The sequence below is a fragment of the Perissodus microlepis genome, chromosome 17 (genome assembly GCF_051167445.1).
Source record: "Perissodus microlepis isolate ML-2025 ecotype Zambia chromosome 17, ASM5116744v1, whole genome shotgun sequence".
NCBI lineage: Eukaryota > Metazoa > Chordata > Actinopteri > Cichliformes > Cichlidae > Perissodus > Perissodus microlepis.
The window spans coordinates 29,072,371-29,092,591 of NC_140477.1; the positions used below are offsets into that span (position 1 = coordinate 29,072,371).

General features: G+C 41.6%; 2 protein-coding genes across 9 annotated transcripts in view; one reads left to right on the forward strand and one right to left on the reverse strand.

Moving 5' to 3' along the window:
• The window catches only part of fnbp1l (formin binding protein 1-like), a 50,983-nt gene extending 45,756 nt beyond the window's left edge, over positions 1 to 5,227 (forward strand). For 2 of the 3 annotated variants that reach the window (XM_084910850.1, XM_084910848.1), the window contains one exon: positions 62 to 5,227. In XM_084910850.1, the coding sequence (XP_084766976.1) occupies positions 62 to 202 (141 nt within the window). In that variant the 3' untranslated portion in view covers positions 203 to 5,227. The remainder of the gene's footprint in view (positions 1 to 61) is intronic. The other variant, XM_084910849.1, reaches the window with a different exon arrangement.
• The window catches only part of bcar3 (BCAR3 adaptor protein, NSP family member), a 70,443-nt gene continuing 55,209 nt past the window's right edge, over positions 4,988 to 20,221 (reverse strand). For all 6 annotated transcript variants that reach the window (XM_084910844.1, XM_084910841.1, XM_084910843.1 and 3 more), the window contains 13 exons: positions 19,013 to 19,141; positions 17,312 to 17,437; positions 17,099 to 17,215; positions 16,622 to 16,854; positions 15,848 to 15,948; positions 14,764 to 14,898; positions 13,053 to 13,277; positions 12,285 to 12,907; positions 10,225 to 10,340; positions 9,196 to 9,367; positions 8,755 to 8,866; positions 7,355 to 7,558; positions 4,988 to 7,251 (listed from right to left, as the gene is read on the reverse strand). In XM_084910844.1, the coding sequence (XP_084766970.1) occupies positions 7,073 to 7,251; positions 7,355 to 7,558; positions 8,755 to 8,866; positions 9,196 to 9,367; positions 10,225 to 10,340; positions 12,285 to 12,907; positions 13,053 to 13,277; positions 14,764 to 14,898; positions 15,848 to 15,948; positions 16,622 to 16,854; positions 17,099 to 17,215; positions 17,312 to 17,437; positions 19,013 to 19,141 (2,472 nt within the window). In that variant the 3' untranslated portion in view covers positions 4,988 to 7,072. The remainder of the gene's footprint in view (positions 7,252 to 7,354; positions 7,559 to 8,754; positions 8,867 to 9,195; positions 9,368 to 10,224; positions 10,341 to 12,284; positions 12,908 to 13,052; positions 13,278 to 14,763; positions 14,899 to 15,847; positions 15,949 to 16,621; positions 16,855 to 17,098; positions 17,216 to 17,311; positions 17,438 to 19,012; positions 19,142 to 20,221) is intronic.

Below are 20,221 nucleotides of genomic sequence, written 5' to 3' on the forward strand. Positions count from 1 at the left end.
AAAACTCGTCTCCGGTGAGTCGTGGGAGAACGTGACGTCCTGACTGTCTGCCTGCCCGCAGGTGTTGTACATCATCGAGGAGGACAAAGGCGACGGGTGGACGCGGGCGAGGAAGCAGAGCGGGGAGGAGGGCTACGTTCCCACTTCCTACGTAGAAATCACGCTGGAGAAAAACAGCAAAGGTGCCGTCACCTACATCTGAGGCTCCGCTGTCCTCTGTCTGTTATGCTCTCCATGTCTGCCTGCTTCTCAGTGTAACACCACTAAAAGGAAAAGAGACATCACTGTGAAACATCTGCATGGACTCCTGTCGTCTTGTTTGCCTCGTTTCCATCCCATCCCTTCATCCTGCACGCCCGCTCATTCTTTTAACCCCATAATCACTCGTCTTCCTCTCATACCTGCGATGTTTCTAAGCACGAACAGGAAGGACTCATCGTGTGGTGTTTGAGCGATTTGTGTGTAATATATGAGGCATTCGTGTGCTCATCCACCGCTGTATGTAAGCTACACCTCTTCTCCTAGATCAAATGAATTAAGATTGTTTTATATTATACGTTAGAAAGACTTTATTTTTATTTTAACAGGTATTCTAATTATTTTACTGTCTGTTATTTTTAACTGGAGATGATCAAATTCTTGATTTTAAGCTCTTGACATGTCTGTGTTTATTGAAATGAAATATGCTGCATTTACTTTGCCTTTCTGTCTGATTTCTGTGTGTGTGTGTGTGTGTGTGTGTGTGTGTGTGTGTGTGTGTGTGTGTGTGTGTGCGCACATTTTTGTGCCATTGTAATGCCGATTTATCAGTTATCACTGTAAAGGATCTGGATAAAATCTCTACCTATTAGTTTTCCAGAGTGGGCAGTGCATGTTGTTACAGGAGTCGCCTGCTCTGGTGCGTGTTCATCAGACGAGGCAGGAATTCTTGTTCCTCATGTGGGTCAAATTCTCAGGTTATTGAAGGATGCTTGAACACCCACATTCTGTAAACTTTCAGTCCAGTCCAGCCTTTTAGATTAGGACTAACTGAGACAACAGACCACAATGAATAAAGTATCTTTTCTTTTAAATTAAAGGCTGTAGTTTGTAGCAAAGCAAAGCAGTAAATTAAAATTATTAGTCACTGTTTTCTCCTTTTTGAATCAGGATAGCGCTTTTATGTGCTATAATTCTATCAGTGGGTCTTATGTAGGATCAACACAAATTAAGAGTTGCAGTTAGTGAGCCTAATTGTTTTTAAACCGGTTATAGAGCTTTTTTAGGCCCAGGAGACTAAGATGTAGACCTGGTTTGTTGTTTGAGTCACTGATTGAAACCTGGCCTGACCCTCAGTGTTTCCACCGCTATCCATGAGGATAAAAACCAAGCAGCGCAGGTATTAACGGCGTCTGTGCCAGCTGAAGCAAGTCGTGTCTGAAGAGTGTTTATCGCAGCAAAGGGCGCCACATCATCCTTCATTTCCATTCGCCATTTGAACTTTTCTACTGTGTGTCTGAAACGCAAGCATCCTCAACTTGAGCTGAGTGTGAGCAGGTTCAGCTCGTGTGTGCTTTTCTATTAACGGTCTCTTCTCCTCTATGTGACTGCAGGTTCCTGAGGGGCCGCAGAGTGGCCGGGCGGTTTGATTGGCTGGTGGAGGGCTCGTGCTGATTGCTGATTATTGGTGCTGGGGAGGGTGACTAAGAAAGAGAGAGAGCGAAAGAGCGGAAAAGGGAGAGAGGGAGGTGGAGGAGGTCGGAGATTAGGCGAGCTGCCGGGGAGGTTTGCATGTCTGCATGCTCACGTGTCCATAAGCAGCAAAGCATTCTGGGCTTTCAGAGGAGGGAGGTAGAAGAGATGATGCCAAAGCCACGAACAAGCAATAAAGGATTTAATATCTTCACATGAGATCCAAACCCACCTCTGAGCTGTGGACCATTTTTGTCTTTCAGGGTAGGAAGTAGCAACCACAGCAGTTTATTAGCTACACCAAGCTCAGCTGCATGCAGTCCTGACATTAAGTGAGAATTGTAAAGACTTTATGTTGAAACTACAGAAAGCTCCGGATTTTACCAACGACTTCCTGTTAAACCATCATAAGCAGCTTCAGTAAAATCTGAGCATCAATCTTTTATTTCTGTGCCACGCTGCTCACTTTGTGGGCCTTTATGTCGAGCTGCCCTGTTCTGACCTTGTATCGATGGGTCACCTGTATCACGTACAAATGTGACTAAATATAAGAAATGGATTTTAAAGGTAGTTTAGGACCACTTCTGCTTGGTGAACCTAATAAACTGATTAGTTTTACATTTCTTGAATTTATCTTTTAGTGTTAAATATCAGCTTATCCCTTCTATAAATCACATTACTCTCTGTACCTGCTGGATACACTGTTTGGGGGCAAGTCTTAAAAATTTTCTCCTATAATAACAAAGTTGTTTTTTTATAAGTACCCCACAAGTACAACTTGTTCCCACCTTGCTGGTTTATTTATTTAAAATTTTCTCACCATATTTTTTAAAGTGTATCTCTCACACACACACACACACACACACAGACACACACACACACACACACACACACACACACACTTTCTCCCAGACTTTGGGTCCAGCTTGTGGCAAGATTTAAATAAATAAATAAAAAATAACAGCAGACGTCAGAGTCCACGCCAGGGTTTTCTTATCTTTCAGTGTCAGGTGCTCATCCAGCATTTGCTGCCACTAACAACAGTCAGTCCTGTACCGCTCCTGCTCACTCCTCATCCTTATCTGTGCTGTATTGGTGATGTCTGCCTGCCTGAGCCACTCTGCTCCTCGTTGCCTGCCTTCACTCTCTTACAGTCGCATGTGGGGTTTTTGTTTGTTTTTTTTAAAAAATGTGTCATAAATGTGTCTCAGCTATGATCCTGTGCGAGTTTTCTTTCTTTCCTTCCATCTGTGACTGTGCATATGTGACTCCAGCTCTGTGTGTGTCGAATGCCATGATGTTCCAGCATGAATGGGATTTTGTTCGGTTTAATGTCTCCGTGCGGCTCATTAGACAGATAGCAGGACTATCGGGGAAATACAGGCCCTCTCTCCCCTCTTTCCGTTTTTCTTTCTTCTCCTTTTCCTCGTTGGGTTGCGATTCCACCAGTTGACCAGCAGATGGCGGCCTTCCCTCACCAAACCACAGCTCTGCTCGCTCCGGACTGTGCCTGAACACCAAACTAAGAAAGAGGACGAGGAGCTCCGGTGTCTTTGCAATTAAGACTGCCTTAAAACTTCATCTTGTTTTCCTGTGGATGGATTTTTCTCACAAGCATAAAACGATGCGTCTGCTTTTCCGCCTGACTACTTCTCCCATCGGCCAACTGGGCTGACCTGACCTCTTTCGGGCGACTGAAGAGGTTTCCCATTTAATCGGTTGTACATGTGAATGTGATGATAAGCACGCATGCATCAGCGACATGTACACATGTACGGAAGGCCAAACATTTACACATACCAATGAGTTTTTTGTCCCCTCCCCGCCCCCCCGGCTTAATAGGCTTTCCATACATGTGAACATGTTAATTTGTGCACATGTGCGTTTTTGTTAGTTTTTATCCATTGAATGATTTGTACATATTAACATCTGTCATGTTGAATGTGTTTCCGTGGTGATTGTTTTTAGGTTTATCGGCCATTTTTATGAGAGACAAGTTTTGAATTGAACCGATGCACTTTGTCCGAAAGTACTACAGCATTTAAATCTGACAAACAGTGACTAGATGAATGAATGAATGAAGGTGAGAGACACGTGAACTATCTGAATGACCCTCGTGCAGAAGTAAGAAACCAAACAAATAAGCGTGAGTAATTTCTCTTGACTGTTTTATACTCTTTTTGTATCTCATTTTGAGCAAAGAGGCTTTTTTTGTGCATGATTTTGTAGTCGTTGAATTCATTCACCAGTTAGTTTTTTTTTTAATGGCCCACTTGATCTTCTGTTAGACTAACAAAACTATACACCTACTGCTTAACATAAAAAGCCGCCAACGATTCATCTCACGTGACGTAAGTGTAAACAGCAGGTGGCCATGCTTTCGTTGTAATCCGTGTTTCTTTGATGAAGCTGTGAACCGTGCAGAACAATGCTGTAGATGTTGTTACTTGAACTTTTCGCCCCGCCTTCTTCATCTAGGACTACAACTGATACGTCCAGGACTTGTTCAGTGTACATTTGATTTGATTTGCAAAGACGTCACCAAGCTTCATCAGTGATTTTTCTTATGTGTACATATGACTTTTTGTTCCAGTGTTAATGCAGTCATATCAGGTCATCCAGTTTCTGCTTTAAAGCAGTGAAGACCACAGCTAATAGTTTTTAATCGCCGGACAGTCAAGTGTAACAATTATGAACGAGTTGCAACAAACTGCAAGATATGACTTCCAGTTAGCTTCACATATGAGAAGCTTGAATGTTCAATTGATTGTTTCAGCATTCAAACTTACCCCACCATAACCTTCAGGCCATTATTGTCAGACAGCGAAATCATGTTGTGAGTGTGATAAACTTCCAACAGGAATACGATTGAAATTTTGCTGACATTTATGTTGCGGAGCATTTAGAATGGTAAGCATTTCATGCAAACCCTTAACTAGATGTGATGCTTTAAATGTGACTGCTACACTTTGGTTTGGCTCAAGGCCCGTTTGGAGCGTGCTTCCCTTTAAAGCTGCTGAGTGATGCAGCAGTTTGCAAGTGAGAAAACACACCAGACTCCAAATATATGCATAAAACTGTGTATTCTAATGGACACTGTGCTGTAACTCTGAATATAATGCAAAAGTACTAAATAACAATTGAGCTTTGACGCTATACTAAATCTGCAGTAAGTTTTATGTACAAACGGTTTGTTTTTTAATAACACTGTGAGCGTGGTGCTGTTCACTACCCAGCAAAAACCACATGTTCTCCACATTCCTGTTTTTGTCCTGTGGAAACTTTGTATCCAGCAACCATGTAAAGATACTTTCCAGCTGTTTAAACTTTTTATTTAAAATCAGAAAGAAATGCAAGAACAGCAGGTACAAGGTGCTTTAGCAGGATGTTAACATGTAAATCTGTGTTTCTACCATGTTGTAACCAATTGCAGTACTTCTCTTTTCGTATTGTGCACATCTTTTTACTTTGAATGTCTTTGGACACTTTGTGAACAAAATGCTTTTTTTCTTCTCTCAGAATATTGTTCTAATAAAATAAGCAGCATTGAAAAGAAGTGGAGTTGTTTCAGTGGAAGCTTGTGGAAGATTTTAGAACAATGACAGTGCACACATTCAATGGTAACACGCTCAACTTCTCCAGATCATGCTTATGGCATTTAATCTTACCACAGTAGTTCATAATAATATAAACATTAAAATTTATCAGCATGTTTTTTCTTTTTCTTAAACAGTCATCTACAGAAAGTATTTACAGTCTATTATTAACATGCTTTAAATATGTACAGCTTTAATGTCTCGCTTATTAACATATTTCCATTATTTCTGCATGTGTGTCTGTACAAACACATTACTCAGGCACACAGATCATGACTTTCTGCTCGCAAAAATGATTACCTGCTGATTCCTTCTGTCGCCTGCTGAGTGGAAGAATTCATCATCTCAGATATTTACCTCTTTTATTGCTGGGTGAGCGGTGTTTGTAGCAAATGGCCACATAGATTTAAAGTGCCCTGATTATTATATATATTTGTTGTTATGTAACATACCAGCATAATAGTGCAAAGCTAATGAGGCTAACAGAAAACAGAACAAAAATACAATTCTGACACAAACTTTAAGACTGTTGGAAATTGTCCATCCTTTTTCTCTATCACTTGTTCAGGGTCCGCAGGTGTTGTGACATTTTTCAACCTGCTAATGTACACTGACGACATCGAGCAACATCATCTGACAGAAATGACCACACACACACGTTAGTCATCTTAAAGAGAGCACTGCAGACAAAGGCTAAAAACAGCTGCTGCAGCAATGTACAGTATGAGAACGACAATGTGGCGTTATTTATTTATTTTACCAGGACATTTAAACCCTGAACACAGAGATACAACCACACCTACAGTCAGTGTAGAAAGACCATTTCACCTGAAGTGCATGTCTTGGGACTGTGCAAGGAAACCCATGCAAGCACAGGGAGATCATGCAAAGGCCCACCTGCTGTGAGATGACACCCGCACTACCGTGCTGCTGCTCGTCAGTCATTCTAATGTTAGACGCACAAGTGATTAGTGTACAGACAGTACACACACCCTTTTCTTGTTACCCCCTCTACACCCTGATTTTCAAAACAGTGATATAGACCGACTAAAACAGCTGGAAACGATGGACAGAGGTTCCACTGAAAATGAATAAACATGAATGAGTATGAATCAGTTTACCTAAGTTAGTCTCAAATCCACTGTTGCAAAGTTAAACACAACCATGTGATATTAACTTATCAATGTGATTAAAAGTGGATCAGTGTTCACATCACTTCCTGAAATATTTCCACTGCATCAGTCTGATTAAAAAAGTTAAAAGCGAGATGTGTCTGAGGTGTTTGGGTGCAGACATCACTTTTCAGTCTAGTGTGTCATGACAGCGGTAATATTTTTTGAGCTTTCCAGTGTTTTATTTGACTGAAACTACTTAGCTGTAAAGGTTTTTTCTGGTGATTGTCCGTACTGTAAATTCATTCTTTCTCCTTCCTAAAATTTGTATTTATTCCCCTTAATCCTTTTCTCAGACAAAGGGAATCAGAAGCTGTTTCACTCTAAAAAGCCATCAGGCAAACTTGGGATGTGTAATATTGGGCTACATAATTAAAGCTGACCTGACGGGACAGTGAACATCTGGACTGAAAAAAAGGGAGTTCTGTTTTCACAGATGTTCTGAAGCTTTTCATGAATGAAATGAGCCCGGCTTTGGTTCACATTCCATCAGAGCACATTGACCTGAAGGTGAACGTTCCCGCCTGCTGTGCTGCTGAGCGCCTTCAGAGAACAGTGATCCTCCTGATGATCCTGATTGGCTCACTAATCACTTCCTGTCTTTTCTGTTCTGCTGTGTTCGCGTAGAAGAAGTCAGATTATGGTTGGTGTTGTAGATGGAGGCTCCAGTTTCCGTGACAACGCAGTGAGGATGAGGTTGAATTTGTTGTAGCGATCTGATTGGTTGACCGTAGCTCCGCGACTTCCCCAGAGCAGTCGCAGCTGAAAGTCTGTCTTAAACACTTCGAGCAGATCGTCGTCACACTGAAACCCTAAAGAACAAACACACAGGTGGATTTTATTTATTCATTTGTTTTTAAAGGAACACGTGACGCCCGTTTTTGGTAGAATTTGGTGGACTCTTCTGGTGTCTACCTTGTAAGATCTTCTGTGCATTGGCAGTGTAGCCATGCGCATTGCGTGCAATGTTGCGTGCAGCCTCCAGGTGGCGCAGCATGATGTCACAGCCCTGGTCACTGGTCTCCCAGAGCTCCACCCCGTCAGGTGCAATTGAAGGACGCTCCATCAGCGTGAGGAGTGGCAGGAGGAGGGGCACACAGACCACCGGAGGAGAGGAGGCTGCAGCAGAGTGAGGTTAGTAGAGTTTATGAGCGCCATAAAAAAAAACATAAAAAAACACTGACTTTTGCTTTTTTTAAACTGTAAATATAGAAAAAAATTAATGCAATGTTCATCCTTACTGGCTGAATTTGAACAAAAGGGTTTTTTAAATGTTTTTTTAAACATAGCAACAGTAACCCTTTTATAAGATTTACTTGCCCCATGTATTTTATTAAAAAGACGAAACAAAATATACTCAATTTATTTGATGTTTCATTTATGAACAATAGGATATATATTTTAAATTACAGTAATGCTATCATCCAAATTCTCACATTCACCAGCAACTGTATCAGGCACACCTGTTCAACTGCTCCTTTACACAAATGTCTAATCAGCCAATCACATGGCAGCAACTTGATGCATTTAGTCATGTAGACGTGGTCAAGGCGACCTGCTGAAGTTTAATTTGAGCTTTAAAATGGGGAAGCAAGGTTATTTAAGTGACTTCGAACACGGCGTGTTTGTTGTTATAATATATGAATTTTATTCTTTTCGATATAGTCATACAGGCTACGATCAACTTGGCAACCGGGCCTTCCCCTACCTACCCTGTGTGTTCATGCAGATTAGAGTTAAGTGTGGAAGAAGTGGTTGCTGGCCAAAGAAAAGTGAAAAGATTTAGGGGCAAAACTAAGAGAGAAAAATAAAAATAAAGCAAAAACATATGCACCAAAATGTGTCAAATTAGCCAACACGTTAGTTATTGGGCTGCTGCTGCTGTACCGTTAACAGTAGCATCAACAACAACCCTCACAGTCACAGGAGGCTGCTGTTGCTAGCGCAGAGTGAGGTGGGCTGCCTGGAGCAAAAATGCCGTGGCAATCTTTTGTCCCAGTCCAGACCTGGTTATCATCTTACTTTCACCAGGAAAAACAAAGGTTGTTGATGAAAACTATGAAGTCAGTCATGTGGTGTCTGGATTCTAAGTGACATGCACATCCTCGATACCTTTAATACAGCCCTGACTAACACAGAGATGGAGACCATGTAACCTGGATGCTACATTTTCAGAGAGTCCCAAAAACACAGCCTCACACTTCCTGTAAGTCTAAATGATGATTTGACGTAATTTCTTTTCTCTTTTTAGGAAATAGTACATATTGTATCTTTAAGCTGTTATCAGTGGCTATAGGCTGTGTTTGTCCTCTTACCGGTGCCTTCGTACAGATTCTTGTAGAAAGGCTTGAGTGTTTTCTCGTAGCTGATAGCGGTCTGTGTGAAATTCCTTCGTAGAGTCGTCCATGTTTCCTCCAAACGACTGATCTAAATCAACAACAAACATCAACTTTAAGAGTTTCAAACTACAATTAAATCTCTCCTTTTTTGTTTTTTTACATGATAGAGAGATTTTAGTTGTCTTATTCGTTACCTGGTTTTATGATTTTTTTGTAAGGGAAAAAAATGTAATAAAGTGTGTGTGTCTATTCATATCATTGTGGGGACCATAAATTGGAAGTTTATTAAACTTATGGGGACCAAAATCCAGGTCCCACAAGTTTGAAGGCATTTTTGAGAATCAAAATGTGGCTTTAGTGTCATTGTTACGATTGGGTTATGCTTAGGGTTTAGGGTTAGGGTTAGGCATTCATTACCTGAGGCAGGTCCAGAGCTTTCATCAGGGCTGTGAAAGCAAACAGGTCCCCAACCGTGTCCTTCAGCTCTATAGCAACCAGAATGAGGCGATTTAAAGTGGAAGCCCGCTCCTCCACGCTACCCGTACATCCCAGAATATCCACAGCAACAGCTATTGCCATGGTGTGGTGCCTAGGAGACAGAGGGAAGAGATGGGTGGATTACAAACAGCCCCCAACAGCAATGTCTTTTGTTCCTTATCTGATCGTCCAGCGGTGCAGTAGTCTGACTACAGACCTCACCGCCTGGAGGGGCGAGTTCCACGACGGGTTCCCCTGTACGACATGTTTAATGGTGGTATATCAGCTTCAGTTCAAACTTCTAACAACTAGTCCCTTAGTTATGCTGCGGGCTTCTCATGATGCACTGAGCTTTGTTCATCACTCTCCATGTCTTTATACACCTCTCTGCATTTAATCATTAGTTGTTATTAATCTCTGGCTCTCGCCCACATCTCGTCTTTGTCCTGTCTTCCTCCCCTCACCCAGAACTGGTCATGGCTGTCCTCCTTGAGTCTGGTTCTGCTGGAGGTTTCTTCCTGTTAAAAGGGACTTTTTGCTTCCCACTGTCGCCAAGTGTTTGCTCGTACTGGGTCATTTGACTGTTTTATTGTAGGATCTTTATCTTAAAGTATAGAGCCCCTTGAGGCGGCTGCTGTTGTGATTTGGTTCTATACAATCAAAACAGAAGAGAATTGAATTGTGTCTGCTACTACCCCGAAAGAGCTAACCAATACAGTGTATTTACCTGTACATGAAGATAAATATTTATAAGGAGATTTATGCTATAACAATTCCCTGCTTTTGCTTATGTGTGGATTTTTGTACAAAACACAAAAATATAGATTCTCTTTATTCCTTGCAGGAAAGCAAACGGCTAGCTTTCCTCTTTTTTTTTGCATTAGGTTTTAAAAAGAGACTGAAACTATTACTTCACAATATACGCCAGTGTGTGGGTTTAAGTTGTGATTTGTCCTCTCACTTATGTACCTTTCCATCAGGTCCAGCCTCAGCTGACGACCGTGCGGCAGCGTCACCAGCTCCAGACCGGAGGACACACCCATTTGACCTTTAAGCTCTGGAGTCACTCCCAGTATCCTGGCAACCTGGTGGGAAGAAAAGAAATTTTACAAGTAGCTGTTAGAACAGTTTTCTGTTATAGTTTGTCACCCTGTTTCATTGTATGTGCCTAGCGCATGTGTTTGGATGAGGCAAAACATTTTATTTGGTTGTGTCTCTGCATCATGAAGATCATTTTTGTTCTGCAGCAGCATCATCAGGTGCAGGGTGGAAATCTAATTCTCTATAGTGCACAAACACACACACACATACACACAGAGAGGAGCTGTGTGTCACAGCAGCAGTAAACATGTTTACCTGAAGATTAAATGCACGCGTCGACGTCTGTCTAGTGTCAGTTTTCATTTTCCCAGCACGGTGTTGCTGTTTGCAGCACTTTCTGATATGTTATTATTAACAATGAATCATACTGGGTCTTTGCAGCACTAGTACATTTATTAAATTCTAAAACCATCAGTTACTGCCAGAGGTGGGAAGTAATGAAGTACAAATACTTAGTTTCTGTACTTCAGTAGAATTTTCAGGTATCTTGACTATTTTATCTTTCTGACAACTTTTTATTTTTACTCTCTTAAATAAAAATCTGTACTTTCTTCTCCTTACATTTTCAAAACAGGCTCGTTACTATTGGTTTGATGCATTTTGAGGTGTGAGGCAAACCTTGTTTTTTACGTCACTCCATCTCAAACATCAAACCAATTTGAGCCTAAACAGTAACACGTGAAAGACAGTTCTGTTTGTGTATTAATCACCAGGTTGTATAAAAAGACGAAAGAGGTAAAATCATGTACCATGAGAGGAGCAAAACGAGTATCTTTTTTTAATAATTCTATCAGCTTAACAAACATCAGCAATCACACAAACTGCTTGTGTGCAGTTTGTTGCACAGTGTGTTGCTAGCTAAAGGTCCAGCTGCTGTATTTCACAAGGAGAGAAAAGAAAGGGCTCACTCAGAGATGGAGAAAGATAAGACAGGACAGGAGAGGAAGAACAGGTTAGATGTAAAGGTAAGGATGCTCAGTGGGATTTGATATACTGGAAAAGCTTTAATATAAATCCTCATATTTTCACCCAAATATTATGTGTGTACATGTCACATTATGCTTTATCATAATGCGAAACTACTGCTAATCAAACTGAGGCAGACTGTTTTTTAAGAATTGGATGAAGATCCTCTGCAGGTTAGTGAAGATAAAAACAGGTTAGTTTGCTGTACTGTGATGGATTTAAAGTAAAGAACAGTGTGTGACTGGTGCACAGTGACTGTGTTTCATGGTCAGAGTTAGGTTATATCAGGTACAGCACAGATGAATTTGAAGTTAAGCTGATGATGCTGAGATTCATTCATCAAATTCCACCTTCACCAACTTTATACTGTCTAATATAAAGACAGTACAAACAGTGTAGAGGATGGAACAGGACAACTCATAAAACATCTGCTTACATCTTAAATTGAGGTGTGTAAATCCACAAAGGGCAGTAAACCTCAGAGCAGTAGCCCAGATCAGCTGATCACAGCTTGTACACAAAGAAACTCACTGCAGCCCTCAATAGAAATTGTGATTCTTTTCCCCACGCTGAGCGACGACAGCTGATGTTAGAGTTTCACCACACGCTCAATCCCACTTTAACCTCTTCCCTACTCATTTTCCTGTTTACAGGGAAACTCACAGTCAACAACGCAGGCAACAGAAAATAGAAATATTCTTTTATTTTCCTTCTTTTTCACTGCTCACTTTCTACTTAAGTAGTCGTTTCATAACAAGCTTCCTTTGTTTTTATATATATATATATATATATATATATATATATAGTCACCACCAACTAACTAATTAAAAAAAAGAAAAGCTCTAAAGCATCCAGAAAAAAATCAGGAAGATGAAAGATAATCACTTTGCAGAGGAGGATATAACCATGTGAAAAATAAATTTCGGTTGTTATATTTAGGTTTAGAGAGAGTGTATGTATACCTGGCAGTCAGCCATCAGCAGGTGTCTGGCTAGGCTGTGGTGATTGTGGCTGAGCACCAGCTCCTTTGCTCTCTTCAGAACCGCCATCTCCAGTGGTTTGTTTTCTAGAGGCAGAAGTCGTGAGTCGAACTCTGCTGGCCTGAACATGGACTCCGTCTCTATGACAGGCCGCTGAAAACTACTCCTCTCTTTTTTCCTCCTCTTATCTTTCTCCTCGTCTTTCCCTGCATCTTCATCCTCTTCTTCACTGGTGTTTTCCAAGGCTGCGATAGCATGATGGTAGGAGCTTCTGTCTCCTGCCACCTCCTCCTCCTCTTTCCCCATCTCCCCTTCTCTCTTCAGTCTCTCCACATAGCTGCAGAGTGTTAGCTGAGCTTCACGGCTGTGGTCTGTGATGGGGTTAGGAGAGTTTGACGATTCCCACTCCAGAGGGCTGCAGGACCTCAGGTCTGCAGGGCTGGACTGCAGTCTTTCACCCTGTCCTGTTATTGTCTCCGAATTGGGACACTTAGCAGCATCAGCAGGTGAAACTAGAGACCCAGAGGAGCAGCAGGAGTCTGCAGGCAGCCGTAGATGTTGCAATTTCAGGGGCTTCACTGGAGGAACAGGAGGGCCTGCAGTGGCTGTGGAATAACAAACACATCCATCTATAATGTTGCATTTGAAAATAAAAGTCAATATTGATGTAAACAGATGTTTACCATCCAATAATAATCAAATAACTTTGCATAAATATATTTAAAAAAGATATATAAAATAAAAGGATACCTCCACTCGCCCAGGAAGAATCAGGGGTTTCTACACGTCTGGGCTCCTGTGGAGGTGCAGCCAGTCTGGGAGAGACACAGGAGGTGTCTGTGAGGTTTGAGGAGCTGGAGGAGTGAACTCTAGCCTGAGGACAAGAGGAGTGAGCCAGCCTAGCCAGAGGAACCTTGCTGGGTTTGGGAGGCGGTTTAGGACACAGCTGGCTGTCAGAGCCCCGGATCGCTTGGCCTGGAGGAACACGAGTGCCGTAAAAGTTACACAAAAGCTGTTTTGGCTTTTATACATATAAAGACTTGGAACGTTTTTAAGTATCTAATATTACAACCCCTCTGACTTTTTAACATTTTTAAGATATTATTATTTAAATTCAAATACAATGAAAAGCATGCATCACACTCAGATTTCAGCTATATTATCAGATTGTGAATTAGAGCAGAGAGCCCCAGCAGAACAGGAGGAAAATTCATTGTCTAACATTCAAGCAATGGCAGGAGCAGCCCGGGAGAGTGTATTATATTACACCCACATACTTAGGAAGGCACAACGGCTGATTAATTTTAAAACCCCCACGTGGGCTTTTATTGGCTCTTAGCAAGCACCACACAGTTATTTTTAGCCTGATAATCAGTCCAAACTGCCACTTTGTTTAGCTTCATTATTTCTATACCGTTCAGATGCCTGGACCAAGGCTACTTTATTTCATCCTCAATTGCTATTCTTGTCATTTTTTTCCTCCATCAAAGTGATAAAGTGGTTTTGTTTGCAGGATTAAAAATAAAGAAAGAGGTGAAAAGTGTCAACATTTAGAAGTCAGTACATTTTGGATTTGTCCATAAACTGTCATTATGACGCAGGGCAAACTTGTCATCTTGCATCTAATCTTTATAAATTCATACTAAAACAAAAATTGGAGACATCATCATGATGTTCTCAACAAAATATCAAACTAAATCCCCTGGATCAGGACATCCTTGTCCTTTGGGACTTGATTTATACAACCTGTATAGGGAACTTTTAGTCTTGGCAGAGCTGTGGGCGCTCAGGATGCTTTTGTTAATTGCAGTTTTTTCTCGATTGTTCTGTTTGTAGCTCTGTATCTAGCATGAGTGCTGCTCTATACTGTACATTTTATGCACTATGACCAAGCAAATCTATTTTAATATATTTTACAGTTAACATTAAAAGTTACTACTGATAAAGAGGACAGTAAAACTACAAATAAAGCCAAACATCTATTTGTATCACATGTCTTGCAATTGTTAGGTTTAATAAACTCTATTAGGGGCGATCGTGGCTCAAGAGTTGTCAGTTCGTCTTGTAATCGGAAGGTTGCTGGTTCGAGCCCCGGCTCCGACAGTCTCGGTCGTTGTGTCCTTGGGCAAGACACTTCACCTGTTGCTTACTGGTGGTGGTCAGAGGGCCCGGTGGCGCCAGTGTCCGGCAGCCTGGCCTCTGTCAGTGCGCCGCAGGGTGGCTGTGGCTACAATGTAGCTTGCCATCACCTGTGTGTGAATGGGTGGATGACTGGTTGTGTAAAGCGCTTTGGGGTCCTTAGGGACTAGTAAAGCACTATACAAATACAGGCCATTTACCATTTTCTATTATATGAACCAGTATACGTAAAAGTCTTCAGGGATTCGTCTGTATAACCGGAATGATCGCTGAAGAAACTCATCTGTATACTGCTGGTTCTTCTCCACCAAAATATTTATACCTGCTAGAGGCTCTGCTGATTTCCGTGGGAAAGAGGGGCTCAGCAGTGGCTCGCTGCCTGTCCGAAACACCGGCGACTTGGAGTTTGGACTGGGAAGGAGCGAGTCAGGTGTCTGCAGGGGCTGCGGTTTGGATCCTGAAGACAGAACAAAATTACAGAAGATGGAGTTACAGAGATGAAAGAGAAGATAATGAGACGTTGGGTAAATAGAAATAAAAAAAAGGTTACAAAAAAAAGGAAAAGATGAGGTGGAGGTGGGGAGGAAAGGAAATAATTTTTTTTAAAAAAGGCACTGAGTTGATTAGAATTCCCACTTTTGTTTTTGAGGTCTCATATACATTAGATCAGTTTGTAAAAATTATATACAACAGATACAGAGAAAAATAAAGGATTCAAAATACTTCAAGCCACTAAGATCTATTCATCTCATTTTCTTCCACTTAACCGATTCATGGAGGCAGCAGCCTAAGCAGAGAAACCCAGACCGCTCTCTCCCCAGACCCCCTCTAGCTTATCGTCTCTGCAGCATGTCTGGACGTCCTGCCCTGAGACATCCTCCCAGCAGAACATGCCCCAAACACCTCACTTAGGAGGCATCCTTGTCAGACACTCAAACCACCTCAATGGGCTCCTTTTGATGTGGAGGAGTGGTGGCGAGAAAAAACCCCCAAAACAAACGGCAGACACGTGTGACTGTGGATACGAGTGTATAACAGATGTAATTGGAAGAGCATAAATTAGTACATATAGTTTATGTATTAAACTTGTTAGAGTTAATTGGAGCGATGTAATCCTAATCCGTGGCTCGTGAGCTGCAGGTTGCTGACCTCTGACTTACAGAGAGCACGGCTGCCCTTTGGAGAAAGTTCATTTCTGCTGCTCGTGTCCATGACCTCATTCTTTCAGTCTCTACCATAGCTGAGGAGTTTGGGTCGAGTGGTAAATCGACAGCTTCGCTTTTACGCTCAGCTCTCTCTGAGTGTTTATTATACAGATGTGTAATTATAATAAAAGGAACAACTAAAACTTTCAGCCTCTCCTCAAAGGTCACACAGCTTTTCAGAACCTCCTAGCTTTTACTTACCAAGAGGAAGGAAGCTTTCTGATTGGTGTGCCTTGAGTGGGTGTCGCCGCTCCTGGACTTGATTGAGACTTGCTGGTTGGCTGCCGCAGCGATCCTTCAACCTGAAGGAGGAGGAAGGGCGATAAAAACATCCCACTCACACATGGGCATCGGATAAACCTCTTACAAATATTTCCAATATAATAATGAAAAGGTACCATTAGTATTAAAAAAAAAGTAAATCACGTTATAAACACTAATCCTTTCATCCCTTCTTTGACTTTTTAAAAAGCCTTTTCTCTGTCCATATATCCTCTTGCTCATCTCTGTGTTCTGTTTTACTCTCAGCTCTGTATTTATTATCCCGTCGCAGCTGGTCTGACCTCTCTTAGATAGATACAGAACCCTGTTTAATGTTTGTGTGCATTGAAATTGCACACAGACAACAGCTCTTCATTTACAGAGGACGTATGATGTGTATGGGACATGTGTATGTGTGAACTTCAGCCAGAACGATTGAATGTAAACAGCTCAGTGCAAAGAGTAAAACCTTAAAAGCAGAACGATGTGTGGAGTTGGAGACTGTGCAAGGTGGGTCTCTACTATTCAAACACAGCAGACAGATTGGTATTTGGTCTGTAGCCCACTATCCACTTGCAGTAATAGGCTTATATTAATCAAATCCAAGAAATCTCACATGCTCAGTGGAACAACAACCACGTTATGAGAGCCAGTGAGGAATTGCAGTGTTTAGGTGTTAATTAGTGTGTTTGTGTGTGTTTCTAGAGTGCAAACCTGAGCTGGCTGCCTCGGGCAATGCCATTGTCCTGGCAGTGTGTGCTGTCGTGCATGGCCTGTGTGTTGTCGTATGTGTGTCCGTTGGTAATATTGAGGCTGAGGCGTTTCTGGTTCCGCCTCTCCTGCGACATCAGCCTCTCCCGGTGACTGCTCGACAGTCCGTGCTTTTCCTCTAAGCAGCGCAGCGGCAGCCCTCGGTTGATTGGCTGGAAGATGATGGCCCCTACCACCTTCAATGTGTGGGTGGAAGAACAAATAAGGTGACCTAAAGAAACCTCAACATATTTTATTTATCTGCGACTATATTTATCTCACAAGCTTGAAACTCTTAGCACTTAAACACAACTTACTATTAACTACCAAAAGGTTTTCTTTTATGTGCTATAATGAGGAAAACCACCAACCAGAACAATAACAGTATAAAATAAACTTTGAAGCAAGATTAATTAAAAGAAAAATAGTGACTAAACCCACCTGTGAGACAGGTTTTCTGTTGCCAACATAGTATCTGATGAGTGCAGGGATGCTGTCGAACCCTTCTCTGTCTAGGCGGTACTCAACTCTGGAGTAAGCTTCATTCAGCATCACGACCTGAAGGCGACAGGCAAAATAACAGACCTAGCAATTGTACCTTTTATATACTCTAGTCAAATATTCATCTCAGTGTAGCTGGAAGCTCATATGTACCTTCTTGTTAATTTTAAAGTGCTGAGCAGTGTTTCGCCATTGGCATGTGAGAACGTAACTTCCTGGTAAAGACAGCGAATCACGGATCAGGAAGTCTCCATCTCGCTGCACCAGGTTTTCTGCAACCTGCAAAAAGAAATAAGTGACACACGGGCACACTCAACTTTACGCAGCCATGACATTAGACGACTTTACGTTGTCTCACTCACTTCCTGGTGACTTACCGTTAACAATAACAACTACTTGTTAACAACTACCCTTACCTTAACCTTAAGACATGTCCTAACCTGAAAATTCGTAGATAATGTTGGCCCCTGAGAAAGCCCAGCCTGCATCACGTGACTGTTCAAACAGATTTAGGAGCCCATAATAACCGGCCCACACACACACGAACACATACAGTGGCCCACAGTGATTGTTTACAATACAAACGTTTAATGGTAGGCTAGTAACAGCATTGTGAGCTTAGTGATGGTTATGTAAGCCATGAGGACCATTCCAATTTATCCAGTTAGTGACCTAGACGCTTAACGGACAGTTTCATGTAGAATCACATTCATTTCACGCTAAAACCTTTATATGGGAAATCAAAATAATAAAGCTTTTCATCCAGAAAACTTTTCAGTGTTTTTGTGCATCTATCAATGCATAAGTCAAATGACAACATTTTTGACAAGCTTGATCCCTGTTTATCGTTTACCACAGAAAAAATGAGACCTGTTATCAAAGTAACTCGGTGGTTAAAAACAACTTCTTCCAACTAAGCTCCATATCGAAAATTAAGCCTTTTCTTTCCATAAGAGATCTCAAGATTGTCATTCATGATCTCCTCCTCCTGGACTACTGCAAATCACTTTACACAGGTCTCAGTCAGTTGTAGGCTCCTCACAGGCACCCGAAGAAGAAGAAGAAAAAAAAGAGATCATATTTCACCTGTTTTAGCTCTCCTTCCAGCTCAGTCTACTCTCTGTGTTTGCCCCTGAACTGTGGAACAGCATTTCCCTCAAATGACTCTGATAAAACTAGACTTAACACCTATATTTATTCATTGGCTTTTGATTCTTGTGGTCATTATATGTGCCTATGTAAGCCATGACTGTTTATATTTACCACCTACTAGCATGTATTTTACTTATTTTTATCCTTTCTGTCTTTTAAACAGCACCTTGGCCAGTGTCAACTGTTGGATGTGTTATAAAGTATTATAAAGCACTGTTTATTATATGATTAAAAAAAAGGATATTTCTTTGACCGTTTACACATGCAGTGCTCTTTATTTCCCTGCCTTGTTACATTTATTGGTTCTCGCTCGCTCTTCTCGAACACATACACTCTCTGTCATCCACAGTTTCAGACTTTAATTAAGCAAATGTTTGTATAAGTTAGAACGGTGGTTTAGTTTAGCCAAGGGAAGCAGCTTATTAAAAAAGATTACATCTCAGCGCTGGTTTTCAGGGGAACACACAATATATCTCTCTCACATATGCGCGCACACACAACACACATAAACACACCATACAGAATGAAGCCTTTCTTTCTGTCAGCGCTGCTGCAGGGGCCACTCTTTACGCAACAGTCTTCCTGTAAGCACCATGTGTGTAGCATGGAAGACTAATAATAGGTAATCTGGTTCAACAAGTTTCTAACCTGGCTTTTAAAAGGAGGGACTTGTGACTCAGATTTGTGTGCGAGCAGTGTTACCTGTCTGGGAATCGATCCGTGGTACCACGCGTGACTTCTCGGCTCCTCGCAGTCCATCTTCAGTTCTTCCTCGAGCTCCTTGCGAAGTTTCTCTGAAGGACTGTCCAGGATGAACTGATCTCTGGAGAACTGGAATAAAAGCAGAAAAAGCTGATCTTGTAACTTTATCCTGCATAGCTGAGAAACCCAAAGACAGACGACAGAAATTCAACATCCACATATTTAAGTTTTAGTTTATTTATTTCAACAAAGTAAAAAAGGAAGCAGGAACAAATAGGAAACTTATGACTGATTTTTTTAAAGTCGCCTCTGCTGTTCTACAGTAAAACAACACCAAATAAAACACTGCAGAGCCGGGATAGGTAGAAACCAGGACTGTAATCTAATTCCAGTGAGATTACTGAAACTATTGATCAGCCACTTTAATCCCAGCAAAGCCCAAAAAGGTTGCCTAAATGGAAAGTAAAGGACAGTCAGCTCTGTTAACCCTGACAGGATGTCGAGTCAACACAACCACCTGAACCACAACACACACACCCCAAACACCACACACACACACACACACACACACACACACACACACTTACATGACAGCTGCTTGGTCTCTCCATCCTGCCACCTTTCTCTGATCTTCAATAACAAACTTCATAGCAGACACATTAAAACTCACACACACTATAGTTAAGTCTCTTCTGTTTGCTCAAACAACAAGCCCACACACAGCCCCTGTCTGCGTCTGCCTCCTCTGTGATTTTCTCCTTTATCACTTCCTTTCTTGCCTTCGTCCAGAGTCATTCAAAGAAATGTCATCATCCTGACACCGCCCAACTACCCAGACCGGCCTCTATGCACACCTTCACCTGACGTAGACAAGTACACGCACGAACACGCACCCACAGACACACACACCTCTGAGTGACGCATAAACTTATCTAAACTAAACTTCTTTTTCTTTTTAACCCATTAGAGACTGCTACACTCAGTCAGTTTATTCTAGTGAGAGACACCATACTTTTGCATTTCAATCATTTAAATGTCAGTACAAATGTCTTGAGCTATTTATTTATCCAAGCAGCAGGACTTTATTATATATTTTTTTTAAAATGGTCCAGTGCAATATTCCTTCAGACTTTCTGAAGGGATTTCCAAATGGTTCTTTGGACATTGGCTGCTTTTTCACTCATTTGCACTCTAGTCCTTGTACCCGTC